A 22,419-nucleotide genomic window follows, 5' to 3' on the forward strand; every position below is an offset into this window, starting at 1 on the left:
GTCTGCACTCCCTCCCTTGCATTATCTCCCTTCCCCCACTCTTTTTCAGTGACACAGAAAAACTAACGCCGCCCCCTCCCTCTTTGCTCGCCTGCTTCTGCCCCCCTTACTCCAGTGGCAGACAACACCGTACTCTTTTTTTTTTTTTTTTTTTTTTAACTCGTTCTCGCTGCAACATTATGTCGTCAATTTGCATTTTCTCAGTCCAATCCCCCCCACCCGCGACCCAACTGAACATCTCCATCCGTGCACTCCCATCACTTGTGTCACGTTGTTGCACATTCTCCGCTGCCTCCCAGTCTCTGAATCACTGTTGATGTTGTCCTGCAGCCTCCGCTGAAAACTGGTTTTGCCTACAAATCCATTGCATGCTGCTTTGCCCCTCTCTGTTCATTGTTCACTCCATCTCTGGCTCCCTCCCTCTTTCTCTCAGCATCACTCCCTGGGAACCCACTTTTTTTTTTTCTTCTACTCAGTATTTCATGTTGCCTTTCTCTGCATCTCCCACTCCCCGTTTTCTTCTCAGTGTGCCTCTCTTCCCCCATTTTTCTGTGCATCTCTTCCTCTCATTAGCCCTCATCAGACTGAGAGAGGAGTTCACTATTGTGTATCCAGCGTGTGAGTGGATTTCTAAAAATCTCTTTTTCCTGATTTGTTTAGTGCACACAGTTGGCCGGCAGCTTTGCATTTTTACTCTTTCTCTTGTTAATCTGGTCAGGGTTCAGTCTGGTGCTCTGGAGAGAGATTGGTCAGGTTGATGTTGGTGGTGGTCGGCATTAGAAGTGCGCCCCAGCTATGAAGTCAGCGAGGGGTTAGACTCCGCTAATCCGCGTTAACAGATTAATTATCTTTGGGTAATATCGTGTCACTGCGGTGTTGTGAAGTCACTCGGGTGTTAGGCTATGAAGGGCTACAGTGCAACGATAAAGAGTCCCTTAGGGGTGTCTCCTCAATCTTAATCCCCCTTTCTCTCTCTCTCTCTCTCTCCCTCTCTCCATCTATCTCACTCTCTCCCACTCTCACTCACTCGCGCTCACTCAGAGATCCTCTCCCATCCATCAACACAAGCACCTCTCTACTGTCATCAGACGACCAGACACTTCTCGGCCATTTAATATTTAAATAACTACCAGAATTGCCGTCTTCATTTTTGTGCTTTTTGTCATATTTTTGGCATGTCTCCAAGCCATTTTTTCAGGATGATGTTTTCTCAAGAGCATCAGGCAGTGATGGCTGGCAGTATACCTCTCTGAGTGGTTAAATATTTCACGGACGCCGGCAGAGAGAAGAGACAGAAGGAGAGAGAAACCTCCCAACACAACCGACAGAGGTAAGAGACTGACCCCTCTCTTTGCCGATTACTGGCTTAATTGCTGATGTACATGCAGAGATTGGCCAATTAAAAATGTACATTACGCCAAATCACAGTGTTTTCCCAATTTGGGCTCACGCTTATCTTGGCAAATATGATTAATGGATGATCATGACACCATTAGACTGTGTTGCCAAAGGAGATCCATGCTTATCTTTTCCAACCATGACACTTAATATGGGTCTGCTGCCTATCAGAGTAATGTGAAAATGCTGTAATGAGTTTTATTGCAGTTTCTCAGGGAAATCCAATGTTTTTTCCACCTAATTGGAGTTTCATATGACTTGGAGCTTATCTTTTTTCATGATTTTCACCATCTGCAGGATGATTTACTGTCATCAGTGGGAACAAACTGTCTCACCCTCAACTTCATGCCATGCTGGACCCCTCGCACACATCACAGCTTTGATTTGCACTGACTTTCTGAGTACGAGCTGCACTCGCTTACCTTCGGTCAGCTGACTTTGAAGGTTCATTGTTGCAGCTGAACATTAATTTTGAACATAGATGTGAGGTAGAAATTTATTTTGAGGTTTGACTGTCCCTCGGCTTTTACATGGGCGAGAGATTCAACTATACAGAGATGTTACTGAATTTCTTCTGGCTGATGAAGTGTCAAGAGGTTTTTTTTTTTAATGTTGTCTCATAAATTCTGGTTATCAAGGTTGGTTTTAAGAAGCTCCACGCACAGGCTGTTATGTGAACGATAACAGGTTTTATGAGCCCAGACTGCAAACGAGCATAGTTCCAGCAGCAAGCCAACAGCATTATTTATATCTTGTGATTCAAAGAGATGTAGCCTCATAAAAAAAAAGAAAAGGTGCAGAATGATTTTCCTCGTGCTAAAGATGATCCTAAATTCAGCTGACAGAAGATGCTTCAGCCTTATTCCCATTAGCTGCCTCACAAAATGGCCCTTTTTTAAAAAAATTCAGACATCATGGAGTCTTGTATAAACCAACTGACTACATCATCTGTGTTTTCTGAGCTCTGCACAGACAGAAGACAACACATTTGTTCTCCTGCTTTGTTTTCTTTTTATTTATTTAGTTAGTTAGTTAGTTATCTCTCAGAGCTCAGAGCCATGGTGAGAATCTGTGGTTTTCCTCCATCTCTTTCATTGTCTTTCGTGTTCTTTCCTTCTCCTTTTTTCATCTTTTCTCTCCACCAACTGTGCCTAAAATCACATTTATTTGCCTTCAGTTACGCAATGGTAGCTGGCATAATAACAAGCTGGCAGGAAACATCATGTCAACTTGAGGGTTTTTATCTATGACAACTGCTGAGTAACTGGAGCTCCTCCTGGACTGTAACCACCCCCCACCCCTTCCCGTTAAACTTCCATCAGCGCCTCGTTAGGTGTTCCTCTACTTTTTGGGTTGCAGCAGAATCCTACCTGAACTTTGACCAGACATCTATCATAACTGTGCATTTCCTCTTTCTCTCACCCTGACCGGCTTAATTTTGTGCATGAATTGATCCAGATAGCTGCGCTCTCAGGCTATTGACTCATATCTCTTTACCATTAACTATTCAGCAATGGCATTTATGTGAGGTTTTCTGCTTCTGTTACCACTGATGGGCCTCACAGTGACATTCACTGCATTGTTGTTCGTCAAAGGAAGTGCTTTTCCACGCTGACCCACTTCTCATCAGGTTCTCCTTTGATGTTGAATTAGTCCTTTACTTGTTATGGATCTCAAAGAGCTTTTACCCTCACAGTCTGATAAATGCATCTCATAGACATGCTTCAATATAGATAACCTAATAAACACACTTAAGATAAATGGTACAGTAGGAAACGTAATACTGGATGACTTACTACAGAAGTCTGTTTACACTGCTGATTTGTGTTGGATGGATGTAGTTCTCACAGTGTGTGAACCATTATGTTCAGCACAGTTTTAATAAGGGAAATGGAGTGTTGGCTGTGATTTGATTTGTGACAGTTGGGCTGCTGGAACCATTAAGGTGAACAGGCTTATTGTAATGGGCTTAGAGAAGCCCTGTCTGCCCCGTGGGTGAGCCGTTAACTCGTTCTGGGCCGCAAAAATCTGAATGGCCAAACTGTTCGGGCTTTGAATGTGACATGTGGCAAAATCCAAACTTTTATCACGCACAGTATTTAGTACAGTTATGTGCAGTGGCTTGTAAGAACCAGAGCCACTGTGTGGGTGACTCAATAGGGAGAGTGAAAAAAGTCTCTCTTAAGTAGAACATTGTGCTAGCTGAAGCTACTGGACAAATCACAGTGGCTTTAAAACATAGAAATCCAACACAGGCCATCAGTTCAGGGTCTCTTTTGTTATTGAATAGTGATTAGAGGCAGAGTTGTATCGGTCTGTGATATCAGCATTGAGCTGCTCTGTATAGCCTCTATATTTAAGTGACAGTGCTGTTGTTGTGAATGGTTGTCTCTCCTGCCGCCTAAAAATGCTCCTTTGTCGAACAGTAAAGCTCTGACGGTCTCTTAATCTGGGCAGCCGGTATCAGAAGCCTACCAGACTCTGTCTTGCCCTCTGTTCCATCTCTGCTCCTTTATTGTAATGAGTATTCCAGTGTGTGTTTTAGCTAACCGGATTTGCCCTTTGTATTTACCCTACTTTCACCCCCTCCCCTTGACCAGCTTTAGTAAGATGCGCTGAACAGTGGGGGAGATGGTCAAGAATTGTGCAGCCTTTTCTCTTTCATAGCCTTCACTGTACCTTGTCTGCGGTTTTTCTTTACTTTGTACTCCAGAAAACACACTTTAGAGACCCCGAACTATACGTTCCCTGCATGCAGAGGCTTGTCACATACTACTATTCATTATATTAGAGAAAGGAATGGCATAAATAACAATGTTATCTATATTTCTTTAAGTCAGTGCATTTAAATCTAATTGTATTTGCTTTTTGATCGTATTTTATACTTTATTCAATATTACAAGTGGAGAGAGACAAAATAAATGTGAGGAAAGAGAGTCAGTATGCATGAAAGTCTAGTCTGCCAGATATTGAACCAGGGAGTCAGCGCTGACCGAATTTATGCCCATGTGGTCTGTGGCTAACCAAACAACTGCCAGTTGGCCCTATGAAAGATCTCTTTCTTTGCAACTAGGCAAAAAAATTAAGAAAATTTGATTTCATCTCTAAATATTTTTGTCACAAAACTCCACATATTTTAAGTTTTTTTTTTTCTTAATTTATTTCGATCATGTAAACAATATTCAAAGTTTATTTAGCAAAGAAAAGAAGAGAAAAAAATGCTATACATATTAAAGCTAATGCATTTCAATATTGCTTCAACTGTTACAGATCAAAAAAACTAGTGGGAGGAAGTACACATTTATTTAATCCCACCAGTTTAAGATGTTATAAAACACAGAAAGATCTCCTGATCATGTATTAATGGAATTATTTAACATTTAATTTGATCAATAGACCAGTGAAACTAACAAAACAATGTTTTAAACTTAAAGATAAAAGGTAAAAAAGGGAAAGTTGCCAACAAAATAGTAACATTTTAAAAATCTTTAGCAAAGCTTAAAAACTAATCAACAAAATTATAAAAGTGTAATAAAACTGCAACAATTAAAAACCAATAAGAGCAATGGTTAGGAGGTAATTAAGAGCAACACAAACGATGAGGCACCTTAAGCAAAAGCAACACCAGAAACATACGTTTCTTTAAAAAAAGTAGAATATCTCGGATGCTGAGACTGATTGTGTCACAGCTTGGAATCACAGCTGCTTTGGACTGATCGAGTTTTCTACTCATCTCAGGCAATTGTTTGTCATGAAGTCTAGTTATCACCTGCAAATGATGCTTGAAGACATTAATAGTAACCTCTCTTTCCTCTCAGCTTCACCTTGTGCTCAGGAAGACCTTCATCCCTCCTGAACCTCTTTCCTCTCTTCCATTCTTCACATCCTGGTTATTCTGACCCCTCTTTCTTGCCTCCTATAGGGTGGAGGAGGGGACTGGTGGCAGCAGAAAATGGCTACCATGACTACGGTACCCAGCTATAACCCTTCGCTGTGGGTGAGAATATGTCACGCCCTGCCCCGGCTGGACTTCTCCATGCAGATGAGGGACAACGTCTTTGTCCCTGTCAGCTGGGAGTACCAGCAGGTAACCGACACCTGCCACTCGTGCCACACTGTAACCACATGCTGTGCTGTGGCTGTCCAGCCTGAGGTGCCAGATCGCATAATAATTACAGCCCTGTTACTCAATTTGCAGTTGCAGATACAATTGATATTTTACTACAACTTGTGGCACATTGGGCTATAAATTGTTCCACAAATTTCTACATGTCAGAGCAACCTGTAGCAATATGATAATGGCATTTACAGGCCTTTAAAAGCATAATTATTGGTGCAGTATGTCAGATCTTGTCATTCCTCATTTCTATACCTTGATTTTTGATGCTTTAATCCTCCTTTTGAACCATACCGATTGGAGCTATTTTATGCAATTTGGTATCAGGTAGTGCAAGATATTCAACATGGCGGGAACCCGCTGGAAGGTTTCCACAGCTGCTATTGTGCTCATGGTCCTGTTTGTGCTGTAAAATGCAAGGTTCATCCCTCTCTTCCAGCAAGCGCTCATGCAAGCGCTCCAGCTAGCCATGTCTCACAGTGTTTGTGACTTCTCTGCGGTACAAAGAGGAGGTGGAGGGGGGGGACTCAAATTATCCTGCAGAACAGAAAGACAAAAGAAACTGAAAGTGCTCAGAGAGAGGGAATGAGTAATGCAAGGAGGTTTTCCGAATAGAAAGCCGGGCAGAGAGAGAGAGCGAGAGAGACAGAGAGAGGGAAGGCAAAGTGAGTGAGTGAGAGTGGGAACGAGAGAGACTGGCAGTGAATGTATTTAAGTAGGTCACAGATTATTAATAGAGATTCAGTGGTGTGGATAGAAAGAAAGAGAGGGGGGAGAGAAAGAGAGTGGGAACGAGTGAGAACGTGGGGAAAGAGGGATTGGGGGAGTGGAGCGAAGGGGACGGGCTTCAGAGGACATGAGGTGAGAATGGAGGGAAGGTGGAGGAATGGGGCAGATGGATGGAGGATAATACTGTAGATATGTGGCTGATATGTGGCTTCAGCTGTGTTGATTTCATGACGTGAAGCCTGATGAAAAGCAAAAGGCTGAAATGGCTCAGTGACATTAGAATCCAGCAGGGTGCACAGACTGATGGGCATTCAGGGGTAAAAATCTTTGAAACAAGTTGCATTAATCCTGTGGGGTATGCATTATATGTGTCTGTATCCTTGATTTATATCCTCACACCTTTTTTATAACCATCTCCTGCTGTTAGTGGAGGCAGGACAATCTGACAAGCACTGAAATTTAACAGGATTAGTCAGTATTCTTGTAAAAATGGAATCAAAGTGCCATTTTTCTTTTCTTTTTTTTATATTCACTGACTCATCCTCTGATATTTTCCCCCTCCTCTTCCTTTTTTCAGACTTTGCTGGTTTTGTCCAGTTTATCAGCCATCGCTCTTGTTATCTCCCTATTGGTGGTTCTCTCCTTCCTCATACACTACTGCTGCTGTCACCGTGGTGACCGGAACGAAGGATCAGAAGAAGAGGAGGAGGATGAGGATGGCAGCACGGGTCACGGTTACAGTGGGAAGAAGGGGCGGGGAATCTGCTGTGTCACGTGGGTGGCGGTGGCGGCTGTCACGCTCTGCTGGTGAGAAAGAGTTTTTAGACGTTACTGTACTTCCTGGCAAATGTACACACGACGCCTTTTGGCAGTAGTTGAAGAAGTATTCAGATGTTTTTCTCAAACAGAACCAATCACACTCATTTCTGGCTCATTATTTTTTATCTATAGACTCCTCTAGAGTCAGTTTGCATCAGTCACAGCTCAAACCAATATCTATCAAAAACTGGGCCTTGGTGCAGCCCTCCAGTTCATCCTCTCATTGAAAAAGTAATTTTATCTCAGGGCACCTTCCCTTTAGCTCTTTACCTCCTGAATGCTTCAGAGTAACCCTTGAAGCTCTTTTCGAACTAAACAGTTTCTGTCAGAGTGAGGGTGGTCTCTGCCTTTGCAGCTACCTTTGAAAAACCCAGAAACTATTTTAATGGATATCAAACCACATCTTTATTGATATGGGTTAGTCATCATCCATGCACCTGTCTGCCTATCCCTCTTCTTTCATCTATACCCATCCATCCATCCATCCATCCATCCATCCATCCATCCAATATTTAATTTACATCAAATAATTGCACAGAGCCAAGTTGCATACCTACATAGTCATTCATTCATTTTTGATGCATCATAATTTTTCATTAACTACATTTTAGAGAGAAATAATTCACAACAGTTAACTCTACTTTTTAATTATAATTGGAGATAAAAACACATAACTGCTTTGTACATTTCATCGATACGTTTATGGAGTCTAAAACATGTTTTTCAACCATCTAAAAATACAGCAGGATGGAAATTATACTTGAAGTTAAATCTGTGTTGATAGTATATAGATCAGCACACTTGGGTCAAACCAGAATTAATCTGTAATATTTCTTTTGGTTTTTAAACCATAATGTTTTAACCATCATGAACCCAAAGCTTTTTAAGACTAAAGAATGCAAAAAACAATTTCACAGCTATTTAATTATAAACACACGCTAGGATATCCTATCAGCCACTCCAACAGTAAACCACTCTCTGATTCATTGCCTATTTAACTGTGAATTTGACCATAATTTGTAATCATGCTCTATTAAAGAAGACTTGAAAATATCTATTGAGACCATAAAGTTGTCAGGAAAGTTCCTGAGGTGTTAAATTAATTTAGAATTAGGGTAATATTCTCACAGTCTTAAATAATATTGGGCTGCTGCCACGTAGATCGCCTCCTGCAGGCCATCAGAAACAATGCAGATTTATAGTGCTTGTGCATTGGCCTCAATTTGTAGGGAAAACATCCACTTCTATGCAGTATATCAAATTGCCTTAAATATGATAAAATAAACTAGAAAACTGCAATGAAGCTCCCCGTGGAATTAAACTTATTGTATTAAATGTACTTTGCTTTCCAACAGCAGTGAAGCTGTGAATCACAAGCTGTCACCTCCATCATCTCCATCGTCATGTGTTCTTTCCGTCTCTCACTCAGTCACTGATGTGTTTATAATAAAGACTGGCCCAGACAGCAGCTGACAGTCATGTGACGTTGCTGTTTCCCAACCACAGGGCAACAATTGCACTGTTAGCTGTGTGTGTTTTGGCATTAAAGTGTGTTTGTGGATGATCTCAGCTCTCCCACCTACGGTACAGCAGTCATTTACCCACCGGTGTTCCCTGCAGCTCCGGTGACCATGCAGTCATCAAGTCAGTACATTGTGTTCACTGTATATTGCACAAAATTGCTGCCTGACATCTGTCCAAAGCACTGCAGTTTAACGGAAGTGTGAGTCACTCAGAGTAAGCTCTGCTCCCCATCAGACATTTTAAGTCTGAAGCTCCATCCCAGCTGCATAAGAAAATTATAGTGCCATTTAAAGCTTCAGCAGCACTTGTTATTATATTCCAGTCCATTGCCTGCCTAGTTATATACACTGAGACTACATCACAGGAAATAATGTGCTGCCGATTTGATTTCGGCTGCTTTAATGATTTCAGCACATGCAGACTGTAGGTGTTTGAGTTGGTTCGTGTCTCCCCCTTATGGAGCATAATGTGATGTCATAGTCATCGTCTCCTCTGATGCTCAATAAGGCTCTCTGTGCTGGACTGAATGAAGAAATTGTGCTGCGGTTTACTGTTAACAAATATTTATTGTCCTCCTGTTTTCTCCAGATGGTAACCTTTAGCCTCCAGTATGAAACAAGCGTGTGTCATTTTTAAAATGCAGCTGCATTAGACAGCATTTAGGTTTGACAGTTTGAAATGCAAAGCACACACAGACACAGGCGCACATTCCTTCTTCCCCCCCCCCCCTCCGCTTTCTAATCTGGGTCACATACTTTGTGGGAGATTGGGTCATACCATTCCTCTTGGGTTTGAGGGGATTTGATGAACATCTGGCCTGGGCCTTAATCTGAATATTTGAATAACAGAGAAATGTGTAAACACGTCGCTATGTTTTACATTTTGAATATTTTCCTTGCCGATGCTGTGAGTCATCTTTTTTCTCCCATCAACTGTTTATTCCATCCCCTGCTCACCACTGATGGTATGCTCACCCAGAGCGCACATATGACATCCTCACCAGCTCTATCTCCTCCTGTCACATTCATTTAAAATGTACATCCACGCTGAATTAAACATTACATTTATGCCTCTGCTATCTGTTCTCCTGTCCCCCTCTTTCTCTCTCCCTGTCACCCTCCCACAATGTTTTCATGTTCCCCCCCCCCCCCCCTCTCACGCAGTGTTGCCATAGGCATCGGTTTCTATGGCAACAGTGAGGCTAATGATGGGATGTATCAGTTGACCTCGTCTCTTCTCACAGCCAATTATACGCTAGCTTCCATCGATTTGCTGGTGAGTGGTGCTCTCTGCAAGTAAAATGTCATGCAAAGTATCTACCCTGTATGACTGTGTGTGTGTGTGAGAGAGAGAGACAGAGTGTGAGAGAGAGGAAGACAGATGGGCTGAATTTGTTCATCAGGTCTGCAGAGAGGGAAAGAAAATCAGATACAAACTTCTGCTTCATTGATCTCTGTGGTCAGACAGTGGTTTATGTGTCAAACTACTAAATGGCACAGGCCAGCAAATCTGTGCATATTACACATGAATTAGAGAAGATATACTCTATTCATTGTAAATGTTGGCTCAATTGAAAGCCTATAACAAAATTACTTTAATAAGTACATTAAATTGCATTTTATAGTTCAATACAACACAGCATGGCTAACTGCATAAAAGAAAGAAACTCAACAAAGCTGAAAAAATAAGGTCAATTGAAACAAGGAGTTAAATACTTAAATAAACTATTACATTAAAAAAAAGCAATCCATTTAAATGAATAGTGTAGTGCACAGTGCAATAACGTGGTGTGAGAGTGCAGATTTATGTTTACATGAGAGAACAGATTACTCTCTGTAAAGCAGATTTGCTGCATTGCATGAGAAATACCACTGCATGATGCAAAGAATATACATGAAGAGTTACATCAGCTCTTAAACTAACACCTGAGAAACTGTAGGAAGATATGGAAAAAATATACATACAATATGTGGTACAAAAAATGAGACAATCGACCACACTTCTAATAATTACACACTTGAAATTGTTTAGAGAAGTAGTGAAAAAAGTTAAGAGAAAGATACTTTATTCAATCTACTCCTAACCTTCAACGAATTATTCTTTATAAGCAGTGTTTCTAGTGATGATTGATATGATCAGTGGAATAATATTTGGCCATATTTTACTACTGAAAAAAAGAAACCCTGAATTGAACCTCAAAATTAAAACGTTTTGCAAAAGTGAAGCGAAGTTTCAAGGCTTACAAAATCTGTTGATTTTGGTTAAAAAATAAAACTGAGTTTTCCTCAAATTGGAGAATTCAGGTTTGTTTATGAATTCAGGTTTGTTTCCCAAATTACCTCCAGGCTCAGAATCACTGCATGATCAGAGAAACTACAACACCCCCAAAGAGCTATATCTCAGACTCTACAGGCATCAGATAGCATGTTAAATGTTGAAGTTGGTGGTAGTACAATTAGAAAAAGACTGCACAGGTGTGGCTTGTTTGGAGGGTTGCAGTAGAAAGTCTTTTCATGAGGTTAGGTTTGCAAAGTTGAATCTCAACAAACCACAAGACTCGTGGAACAATGTCCTTTGGATGAGACCAAAGTGGGGATGTTAGAGAATACAAAGTAATTGATTCAATAATTAATAAAAAAAAAAAAATCAAATTTCTGCAGTAACTTTAAAAACTCTTTTTTGCGAATCACTAATCGTTTTACATGACAGCTTTCCTCCACCACTAGAAACATAATGCAAACTATTCCTACAGTTGCCTCAACCTTTGCACAAAGACTTTTAGGGATAAACTATGTTGATGTGATGTTTCATTCTTTATTAGGGCAGTACTGTACTGCAGGAAGTAGTGCTTTTGTAAAGTAAGGCTGGGGCATCAGTTCACCCTACAGCAAGATGACGTCCCAAAAACATTAGGTAAGGATAAGGATGATGAAAGAGCAGCACGGTCTCCAAATTAAACTCCAACTTCTGCAGCGTATCACTGCTAACGGGATGAAAACCACAACCGTCCCGAAAAGACCTTAAAATATGGAGACAGAGACATAAAGATAGCAAACACATATGAGAAGTAGTGAAGTATTCAGAAGTTTGATAAGTGTAAATTTGCATTATAGACTATGAGAGCCATTCTGAGGCGCCGAGGATGTCCAACATCTTTAGCTCTCTGTTTCCTACACCAGGATTTTATGACCCTATGAGCATCATCAAGCTCACTTTGTGGTTTCAGTCCTACTTTACTCCCCTCACATTCCTCCTTCCTCCCTCAAGATTTCAGACACAATTACTGGACTTCAGCTGTCTATCTCTGGACCACTGGCCTCGATGGAGGAGTTATTTACTGGCAGCAAACCCTTCCTGGTTTCGACGCGGAACTGCCGGAGGTTATCTGAGAACGTCATCAACCTCCTCTCCTCCATCTCCCTGGCTCGGTCCAGCATTGACACTGGGCTGGGGAATGACAGCGGTATCAGCGGGGCGTCCATCACGCCTCTGACCCCGGTACCGCCCTCTGTGGCGCCTACAGTGGTGCCTAACAGCGGCTTAATGGCCAGCCCCTTCTCACCTGGCTGGGCGGCCAACACACTGATGGTCAATGAGGACTACAGGTAAGGCTGGACAGTTCAGGATAATATAAATTAATAATACAGTTTATCAGTTTGAATGACTGATCTATTATTCATGCAGCATTTTCACGGGGTGAAAAGAAGCAGTTCTTACACCAGTTCAAATACCAAACTAGTGCTTTTACAGCCTGAGATAATGTGACAATGTGAGCTTTTGGTTGTTTTTTTTTACTTGTTTATGAGAGAATTATTTGTTACAGTTAGAAAAGCCCATGAGATTTATACCCAGTGCTTTAAAAATAGAAATTAACAGCTACCTTTCAGGTTACCTTGTCAGGGTCGGAAGGTGTTTATGTATTTCTGCAAAAACCTCTTTGCCTTACAAACTTCCACATGTACAAGCTGTCTGCAAACACAGCCACACTCTTATTCCTACGATGCTGTGAGAGGCTGCCAGACGTCCTGCCCCAGCCCCTCATAAATGTTGCATGTTTATTAAGATGTGCTTGTTGATGTAATGCCATTTCCCCCCCAGTTATGTTATGTTGACGGGCTGCTTTTATATTCCATATTGGAAACATTTCAGTTGATAAATAAAAGCTAACAAGTATATCCTAGCTTAGATAAATAACGTCAGTCAAGTAATAATAATGTCCTCATAAACAAAGCAGATTGTTCCCTTGTTGCAGGGAGAGGGGAAGGAAAGTTCAAGCTCCTCCTGACTCATTTTACACAGGCAGCAGTTTTGATTCTGGGAACAATTGCTGGTGACTGAATGTTTATCCAAGATCAGGCGGAAGAATCAAAATGTGATCAGATCTGCCCGTTGGTGATTTGGGGAAAAGACACATACATTGGTTAAATTATTATATTTTATTTTTCAAAGAGCATTTTTCTTTCGCCCTCAAAAATTGGTCAAATAAAAGTGAAAATCACTTTTATTTATTTCTTGATCAACTTATAATTCATGTCCCCAGTAAAACCAGGACTTTTAAATTAAAAACTAGATATTAAATGCAACTAGCTCCATCGCAAGTAAACAAGTTCATAAAGCATAATTACTTTACCAGGAAGATAAAAAAAACATTTCCACATGGTTTTTTCTAGTTGTAAACACTGCTGCCGCATTTATCCCCCCATTGTTGAGGCAAACTCATCATGGCCAGAGGATTCAAAATCCATAAAAACATTGCAATTGCTACTAAAAAAAAACCTAAGAAAACAGAAATTTGCTTTCAGAAACTGTGGGATTAATGGGCACAACATAGCAGTTGTGCTATGATAGTAAGATGTGATGTTTTCTATTAAGTAGCTTGTATGCAAGTATGGATTGATGATAAATGGTGATGGATATGTACAGACATGTAGAAAGGTATATAGATGGATAGAAAATAGATGGGTGGATCATGGGTAGATAGGTAGGGTGTGAATCTATGGATGGATGGATGGAAAGATGATAGATTGATATATAAATAGACAGATGTAGGTACATGAATGTATAAATGGGTAGATATGGGTGGATGGATAGATGGATATCCCATATTAGAAAAATGTTGATTGGACTTTAAGTAAAATTTTGGTCAAGTTGCTGTTAAGCAAGGATTGATATTGTAATTAACACACAGTAATATGTGTGTGTGTTGTAGGTGGCTGTCTTATGTGTTGCTGCTGCTCCTTGACCTCATAGTTTGTCTGTTCATCCTGCTGGGACTCGCCAAACAAGCCCGTTGGCTGCTCATCCTGTGAGTACACACACATTTGTATCTTTAGACACATACCACACAAAAACTGGATTGATGGCAATGGGTGTCCTCTTGGTTGAAGAGTTTCTGTCCCCCCCCCCATCCACAGGATGACAGTGCTGGCTTGGCTGGCCCTCTTCCTAAGCTGGGGCTCCCTGGGTTTGGAGACAGCCACTGTGGTGGTGAGTAGACTCAGTAAAACTGCGATACAGGCTGGCTATAGCGGAGAGAAGAGAGCTTTAGGAGGCCGACCCCTGATGGCAAGCCAAAGTAATGTGCATATATGTGCTTATGTGTGAATTCTGTGCCTATTGTGCTAAACTGTGAAAAGACCTGCCTCCTAGGGAACGCTGCAGTCATTGCAGAGGACCAAGGAGGCAGGAAAATGGGGCAGAGATTAAAGATTCAATGTGCGTGTGCACAAGTGCGTTTGCGAACAAAGTGTGTTTATGCAGCAAAGTGCGTGTTTTACATGCAAGTGTGTTTGCAAGTGTGTGGGTTGTTGGCTTCAAGAAGTAAAGATAGAGAAGTGCTTTCAACAAGAGTGAGGAGGGGAGAGGAGGAGCAGGAGAGTGCATCTTGAGATCACTTTTAGAGCGAGAGCAAGCCGAAGTAAGTGATAGAGAGAGACAGAGAGTGGGGAAACCGTCAACTTGCGAAGGCATTTGGCTCCACAAGTCTTTACAGTGAGCATACAAAAAAATTTGTACTGTAAAATAAAGTTTTAAATGGACAGTGTTTGCCTGAAGGTCTACTTTCCACTTGTATAGAAAATGCATCAATGTGCCATTTGTTATCATCAGCAGTCGAGCCACAGTTTTAGATGGTGACATTTACCAGCAACAAAGAGCATAAAGAGCATTTTTATGTCCAAAACAGAGGGCTGTCCATATGAACTATTTCTCTTTTAAAAGCGCCCATTCTCTTTGAAGAGGAGACTTTGTTGGTGTGCGTGTGAAAAAAGAGTAAAGGGTGGGTGTTTTTCTGCATGGCTGCTCAGTTTAAGAGTCTCAGTGTCATGTGGGGCTGCCGGGAGATGTCCCAAGGCCTGTGGGTCCACACAGGGCTGCTCTGTCCCTGGTCACTGACAGGGAAACAATAGGCCAGCTGTGGGCCTCTCAACCTTATTCTGGCCAACATCGTCGCTTTCTCATTCCGTCAGCAGACTCCCTGTGTGGCTCTTGCACCCTCTTCTGGTCGGGCGATCTCAGGCTGAGAGAGTTTGTGGGAGTACACTCTCTGAACCGAAGTGCGCCAACCTCAAAAACACAGATGATATTAAAAAAGAAGCTAAATGAAAGAGTGATCTAACAGCAGAAGAGGAGCGCGTGGGAGGAGGGGGGTGTCGATATTTGCTGCTGTGTTGTCCAATGCTGTCAGTTATCTGTAGAGACAAGTATGTCAGTTGGTCACTGTGTCTACAAATGTTTTCCTATCTGATCATTTCTCTTCCACCTCACCTCTTCCTCACTCTCGCTATCCTCCCTGTCATCCTCTCTCACTCTCCCCGTCACTCTCGCCAGGCTCTCAGTGACTTCTGCTCAGATCCAAACGCGTTTGTCCTTAACTCCACCCACTTCAACAGTGGGACCAGCTCAGGTACAGATTCCCTCTCTGAGCAACACTTTCTGGAAAATCTAGTTGTTTTCCATGCCTGCCATGCACTTGATTTACCCCCTGCCCCAAATGTGCTTTTGCTAGCAGAATCCAATATAATGACAGATGACTGTTTCCGCATTTTTTCCTATTGTGCATTGATCTTTTGTACACTGCTGTTTTGTTGGCCACCCAGACGTGTTGGATTATTACCTGACCTGCAACAGGCGCATGAACAGTCCATTCCAGCAGGTAATGCCACCTCTGCCAGTCAGCGTATTACATTTGCAGGCATTTGCTGATTCTCTTACCCAGAGTGATTCAAAGGGAGTGAGCAGATAGTATGTCAAAGTTTCTGAAGGGCAGTTGGAGGGGAAAAATAAAACTGAGGACAGGATGCACAGCTGTTGCTACGTGTCCTGTCCTTAAATTATTTAGTCCCTCGACAAGTAGCTACACTCTCAGCACATTAATGTTATGTTTGAGAAACAATGCCAAATAAAACCTCTGATTTCCACTGACTATATTGACTTGTTGGCTTTAGCTGCTGACCCAGTCACAGAGGGCACTCTCAAACATTCACACACATCTCTCCAGTCTGGACAGAAATGCTCTCACACAGTTCCCCAAAGCTGAGGTATGTGCACTACTTACTTTTATGAAATACTACATTTTCTGCATGTGGACCGCCTCCTCGGTGGTTTTCTCACATTCTGGAATTTCTATGTCGTTGCAGAAATCACTCAGGGATGTTCAACAGATACTCAACTCAACAGAGGGCAACTTTCATCAGCTGGTGGCACTACTGAACTGCCGGGGTCTGAATAAGGTGATCAGAAGAACTCGGCACTGCTCGCTACTGTGCTGCTCTGTTCTCATTTATTCATTTCTGTATTTTTCTGCCATTTTATTTTAGGACTACATTGACTCACTGAAAGGCCTGTGCTATGATGGGATGGAGGGATTGCTCTACCTCTCCCTTTACTCTTTTCTCTCTGCTCTGGCCTTCACTGCCATCCTCTGCTCTCTACCTGGTGCCTGGAGGAGCTTCCCCAGGTGAGAAAAAAAATCAGTAAAGTGCACGTCTCCAGTGTAACACAATAGAAATGTGGGGTATAAATACTGACACTGAAAGCACAAGTAAAAGTAGGACATTGTTGTTATGTCTTTAAGAACTGGTCTTTAGTAGAAGTTATTTACATTTGTCTGATTCACAGTGTTGTCATTCAGTTTTGCCTATTTTGCCTAGTAATGCATTTCCTCTAGAAGTGTTTCTCTGTAGCAGATATTGCTGTTTAATATTTGAAGCATGAAACATCTTGCAGTTTATTCTCCTGCTAAATAAAACCTGATTTTTATTTATTTACTTTTGTGCAGATAGGTTCAGTTTAGTATTTTTGTGCTTAGCAAGCCTACAGGAGCAGGGGTGGGTGGATGGTGGAAGTGGTAGCTGGTTTTCTCTGAATACATGAAATCCATTTGGAGCATTACCTATTACAATTCCATTCAGTTCAGTTTTATTTATATAGCACCGAATCACAGCATCAGTTGCCTCGAGGTGCTTTATAATGTAAGGTAAAGAACAATGATACAGAGAAAACCCCAGCAGTCACACAACCCCCTGCTAGAAAGGACTTGGCGACAGTGGGAAGGAAAAACTCCCTTTTAAGAACCATAAAAGTAGACAGGGTCTGTCTCCTGAATCCCAACTGAGAGCTGGTTCCACAGAACAGGGGTCTGAAAGCTGAAGGCTCTGCCTCCCATTGAACTTTTAAATACTCCAGGAACCACAAGTAAACCTGCATGCTGAGAGCGAAGTGCTCTAATAGAGTGACACGGTACTATGAAGTCTTTAAGATGAGATGGGGCCTGATTATTCAAGATCTTGTATGTGAGAGAAATATTTTAAATTCCTTTCTAGATTTAACAGAGAGTCAATGAGGAGAAGCCAATATGGGAGAAATATGCTCTCTCTTTCTAGTCCCTGTCAGTACTGTCGCTGCAGCATTTTTGGATCAACTAAAGGCTTTTCAGGGAGTTTGTAGGACATCCTGCTAATAACGAATCACAGTAGTCCAGCCTAGAAGACATAAATGCTTCTAAAGTTCTTCATGATCGCAAGATGAGAGAATTAGATGTCTTTTTAAATTCAAAACAGAATCCAGTAGCTTGGTATCGTCATATTTTTGCTCTTTTTCTCTCTTTCATGGTCGCCGACAGTGAATCAGAGGAGTACGAAGACTCAGACAGCGAGAGTGAGGACCCCTTCACTTCCCATCAGGCACGTAGACAGACGTCCTCGGGGTCTCAGCGAGGGGCCATGGCCCCCTTCTATAATTACCCAGGGGCAGGGTGGACACCCCCCTTTTCTAGCGCGCCGCCCCTCCCGTGAGTAACACAGACACACAGACACACAGACAGACAGACAGAGAGAACGCACACACACACACCCTAAAATTATTATTTTTTAAATACAAGAGGAGGAAGTTGCTGAAACAGATGTTTCTGTTTCAACATCTGGATCCATGAAAAGCTTTTTACACTGGTGTCTCCCCCCGAGCCCCAGACTGTAAAAGTCCAAGAAAATATAAAACAAAAGAGTAAATTCAGAGACTGGCGGAGCACTGTTTTTGTTTTTGTGCAGACACATAGTCTTTTTGCTGAAGTGTGAAATCCTTCAGAACATTATTACAGCACAGTTATAGCTATACTGATGAGTGCAGGACAGTCAGCCAGGTTCAAACTCTCCTGCCTTACACACATGCACACACAGGATTAGGCTGAATCCACAGAGCTGTCAGGTTAAGCACATGCATTGCAGACAGACACACAGACAGGTCATTATGGACTACAGCGTAGGCAGAGAAACAGACACAACTCCAGAGGTCTGTCTGTCTGTGTGTCTGTCTATTCGTCTGTCGAGTGTTTCGGGACAGACGACGTAGGCCACTCGGTCATTTCACAGATCTCGTCTCAAATGGCGTCCTGTCTCCTAAACAGCAGTGCGCTGCTGCTGTGTTGGGTGGGGGGCAGGGTGTCATTGACGAGGATGCGCTCGTAAAAACTCCGGCGGTGTGAGGCTCAGGTTGACTATAGGTAACCCCTCCCACACACACCCTCCTGCATCACTCTCATCTCTCACCTCATTGTGGTGTCCAAACCCCTCAGATTATTATCTCTCTCTCTCTGTCCTGCTCCTTTTTTTTTCTTCATAATTCCTCCTGCTTCCCGATTAGTTCTCTCTATATGGAGGACCAAAGCAGCCAAAATAAAATAAGCATAAAGAAGTAAATAAACTACTCGGAAAATCAATGATTATACAAAAGGAATATTTAAGAGAAATGTAGGCATGAACAAATGTATAAATGCAAGAGAAATTCATGTTTTTTTAAATTGGTTAAATAAATGAAAAGTACATAATAGAAATATGAACATCAATTTGTGTCGCATTTTGTAAATTAATCGGTGTCTACATTTCTTTTTCTTTTTTTTTTATTATTATACTCATATATTTACTTCCTTATTTATATTTGTTTTTGGCTGTTTTAGTCCTCTGCATATCTTCAATTTTCTCATCTTACTTTGTTTTGACCCCCCTCCCTTTACTCCTTTATGCAAAAATCAAAGTATAGTTAGTGCTACTAATTTTACTTACTATCCTAATGCAGTGGATCGTCTTGACTCCATATGTGATATTAACGCACAAATACAAAGATACATAGAAACTCAGAAACTCAGCTAAATACAGTCCACTCCTCTTAAATGGAAGCTCAGGACTGCTTTAAAAGCTTTCTGGGTTTTATCGTGCAGATAAACAAATTCATTAGCAAAGCAACATAACGGCTGAAATGCAGCTGGCGATTCATACCCAGTCCTAAATGCCTGTAATTGCAGATTATTGTGCAAATCCTGTTGTGCACCAGTCATCAGGAGTGGACTGTACAGCTGCTGCTGGTGCTCACAGTGTCCTGCCTGAGTGCCAGTAGTACTAATAGCTCTGCTGAGTGCTGTGTTGTCTGCACTATTTCTCTAATCGTTCTTTCTCCTTTTTTCCTTTTACCTGTCCGTGGGTCTCGTCATCCTGCGGTCCTCTCCCCACCCCCCTTCTGTCTGTCTCAATGTGTCTCACCCCTTCTTTCCCTCTCTTCTTTATCCTCTATTCGTCTTCTCCCGCTCTCTTCTGTCCTTGTCTCTTTCTATCTCTATACAGGACTCCAAACGTTTCCTCCAATGGCAACCCTGGCTATGAGAGCCTACCCTTGACTGACAGGCAGTCCCCACCCCCCTCTGTGAGTTCCTCTGTACCTGTGACACCATCGCACTCTGTGCCATTTTTTTCATTGCTGTTAGTGCTCACGCTCGCTTTGATAACGAGTAGCAAACGGACTAACGTGATTCACTTTTACTTCAACAGTTTAAAACCTTTAAAAAGTGCAAAGCATATCAGGAAGAACATTTGTCCATTTTGACAACAAAAACTATCAACACTGGGAAAGGAAATGAACTAAAACCAATTTACAAGTTTTTTCTGGTTATTTTAAAGCACATAGGAAAGTTTCAGGTTATGATACTGTCAGAGACACTGCATGACTTTAATAGCGTCTCCCCCTCATATGTGACCTCCTGAACACCTTTATCTGTCAAGGAAGACCAGGAGATGCAGATCAAGGTGCCACAAAAATCTACTAAGTGACCTTGATCACGACAAGTTAGTCATGCTCAGCAGTTTTACAATGTTTTAACAAGGTTTCAGCTTAAGTTATAGAGCGCACAGAGTACAGACTTGCAATCTCTACCATCATATAACCTTGCTCTAACAGGTGAACAGACTTTCAATTTTATGACAGCAAAAGTAATTCTTTGAAAATTCAAATCAGACTCCATCTTCCTGGCAAAAGCTGTAAGATAGGGTTGAAAGTCCAGGTGGCATGATACGGGCTTATTTTGCAGCTACAGGACCTGGACACCTTCCAAACACAGAGTCAACCATTGAACTCTGTGTAACAATGTACTCCAGAGTCAAATGTGAGGCCATCTGTCAGGCAGCTAAAGCTTGGCCCAAATTCTGTCATGCAACAGGACAATGATCCCAAGCACAGCAGCACATCTGAATGAACAGAAAAAAACGAAAGAATCTGGGTGGTGCATGGTCAAAATCCAGACCTAGGCCTGACTGAAATTATGTGGAGAAGAGTGGGGCAAAATGGCTCCATAATGATGTGAGGGAACAATAAAGTCATGCAGAAAGAGCTGTTAAAAGTGCTTCTACAAGCTGCTTTATTATTACTTGACTGACGTTTATCATGGTACTTGAACGCTTTCCTTTGTACATGACTGTATGACTCGATTTCAACAAGTGAGCAAGCTTTCACTTTCATAATGACAGCTTGAGCAATTCTTTGATGTTTCGGCAGACTTCAGCTTCTGAGAAATGCTGTAAAATGCACCGGGAACAATGCCAGTCAAGATTTTGCTAAATAAAAAAGAACATATTTGGATTTATAGTCTAGTTTGCTTCTGAGGAAAGAATGAAGTAAAACAGCAACATTTACTTTAGACCATCAGTTTGAGGGCCAGCCAATCTGCCACACGTATATATACCAGAGGACAAAATCAGCTGCCTAAAGGCTAAAAGAGCTGAAAATAAAACGGTGATGCTTTAAATGAGCGTAATAGGTGCCGTGTTCTGCTTTGGATGAGCCAATGTTCACATGAATGAATAACAAACTTTTTTTTTTTCTCTTTTACTTTCACTCCCTGAAACTTCGGACCATCTTGACCTCTCGTCTGTTGAACCCCGTCCTGTTCTCTGGAAGCGCAGTACTCTCCCAGCATGCTGACTGGTTACGGGGGAAGTCAATCACACCCCAACCCCGCCCATTCGAGGAACCTGTATTCACGTTGATTATTATTATTTTTTGTTAGGAAATGTATAGAAAAAAAATGTTTAGTTTTCTTATGAATGGACACTTTAATGAAATGAAAAAGAAACTAATCTAAATAAAATGAATGCTAGGTGTCAAAGTGCGTAACGTCAGTACCACTGAGTATTATCATTATTACTAGTATTATTATTATTAAAAGCAAAAGATACAACCGACAGTGATTCTGCTGCTTGGTTATGCTTTAAACCAAGTGTGCTTGGCCTAAATTCCTCCCTCCCTTTTGTCCAAACTGTGTAAACTGTGGTGAGCCAAGTCAGAATGGTATTGACGTTACTACGTTGTAGTTTTATATTCTTAAATGTGTCTGTACCACCACTTTATTTTCGAGTTTTTATATAAATATTGTTGTAGAAAAGCACTGGCACGTAGCAACAAGACACATTTTTTTCTGTGAATGGTTATGCAGTTCCTTCACTTGGTATGATTTTTTTTTTTTTTTTTTTTAATTACTTTTTATAGGTGGCGATTCTGTATTTTCCTCGTATTACCTTATGGTACTCTGTATATCTCTCACTGTCTGTAATATCTGAATAATCATGAATCTTTGCTCTTTAAAAAAAAACAAAAAAAATCAAAAAAACTTGAGGGCTGCCGTGACTCTGTTTTAATGATGGAACGGAGAACCGCCACTCAATCGCTGAGGGTGGAGAACTAGAAATCCCATGCCATGACAGCAGGTACATAGCAATATGATTCTTGCTACTGGTGCTGCAGTAGCCCTACCATAACTAGCAATAATAACTATGTATAGCGTTGGATTTCTGAGATCTCTCCAAGAAGTTTTTGTGTATATATGGTACCGGTGTGAGATTTCATCGAATCCCTCCCTCTCTGACCCCGTTAACCCTTGAATTGAGTTTGTATGGTTATCAATGCTCCTTTTGAATGGCATCCTTTTACACTCGAGAGTCTAATATAAATAAAAATAACTTCAATAACCCGACACTGGTCCTCATCTTCATGTCAACACAATGCCAAGAAAACAC

The 22,419-nt window shown here is 41.5% G+C and overlaps 1 protein-coding gene across 2 annotated transcripts; it reads left to right on the forward strand.

The window, feature by feature from the left end:
* The first annotated feature begins 163 nt into the window (after positions 1–163).
* ttyh1 (tweety family member 1) lies at positions 164–22,370 on the forward strand. 2 transcript variants are annotated; one of them, XM_080895835.1, is made up of 15 exons: positions 164–1,330; positions 5,321–5,485; positions 6,822–7,051; positions 9,751–9,862; positions 11,855–12,192; positions 13,797–13,892; positions 14,002–14,074; positions 15,416–15,491; positions 15,685–15,740; positions 16,033–16,125; positions 16,225–16,317; positions 16,405–16,544; positions 17,709–17,876; positions 19,699–19,777; positions 21,310–22,370. In XM_080895835.1, exons 2-15 carry the CDS (start codon positions 5,351–5,353, stop codon positions 21,391–21,393), a joined length of 1,773 nt encoding a protein of 590 aa, XP_080751961.1. In that variant the 5' UTR covers positions 164–1,330; positions 5,321–5,350; the 3' UTR covers positions 21,394–22,370. The 2 variants fall into 2 exon arrangements, with proteins under 2 accessions (XP_080751961.1, XP_080751962.1); XM_080895836.1 differs by having other exon boundaries at positions 17,709–17,769.
* Positions 22,371–22,419: the final 49 nt, after the last annotated feature.

The sequence above is a fragment of the Rhamphochromis sp. 'chilingali' genome, assembly GCF_963969265.1.
Source record: "Rhamphochromis sp. 'chilingali' genome assembly, chromosome: 11".
NCBI classification, from domain to species: domain Eukaryota; kingdom Metazoa; phylum Chordata; class Actinopteri; order Cichliformes; family Cichlidae; genus Rhamphochromis; species Rhamphochromis sp. 'chilingali'.

What these genes read in the sequence shown, in the direction of transcription:
- ttyh1 (XM_080895835.1), top strand. Translation starts at nt 5,351, where the DNA reads ATGGCTACCATGACTACGGTACCCAGCTATAACCCTTCGCTGTGGGTG. An exon ending in ATGGTCAATGAGGACTACAG is followed by an intron (nt 12,193 to 13,796) that starts GTAAGGCTGGAC and finishes TGTGTGTTGTAG; the next exon opens with GTGGCTGTCTTATGTGTTGC. An exon ending in GCCCGTTGGCTGCTCATCCT is followed by an intron (nt 13,893 to 14,001) that starts GTGAGTACACAC and finishes CCCCATCCACAG; the next exon opens with GATGACAGTGCTGGCTTGGC.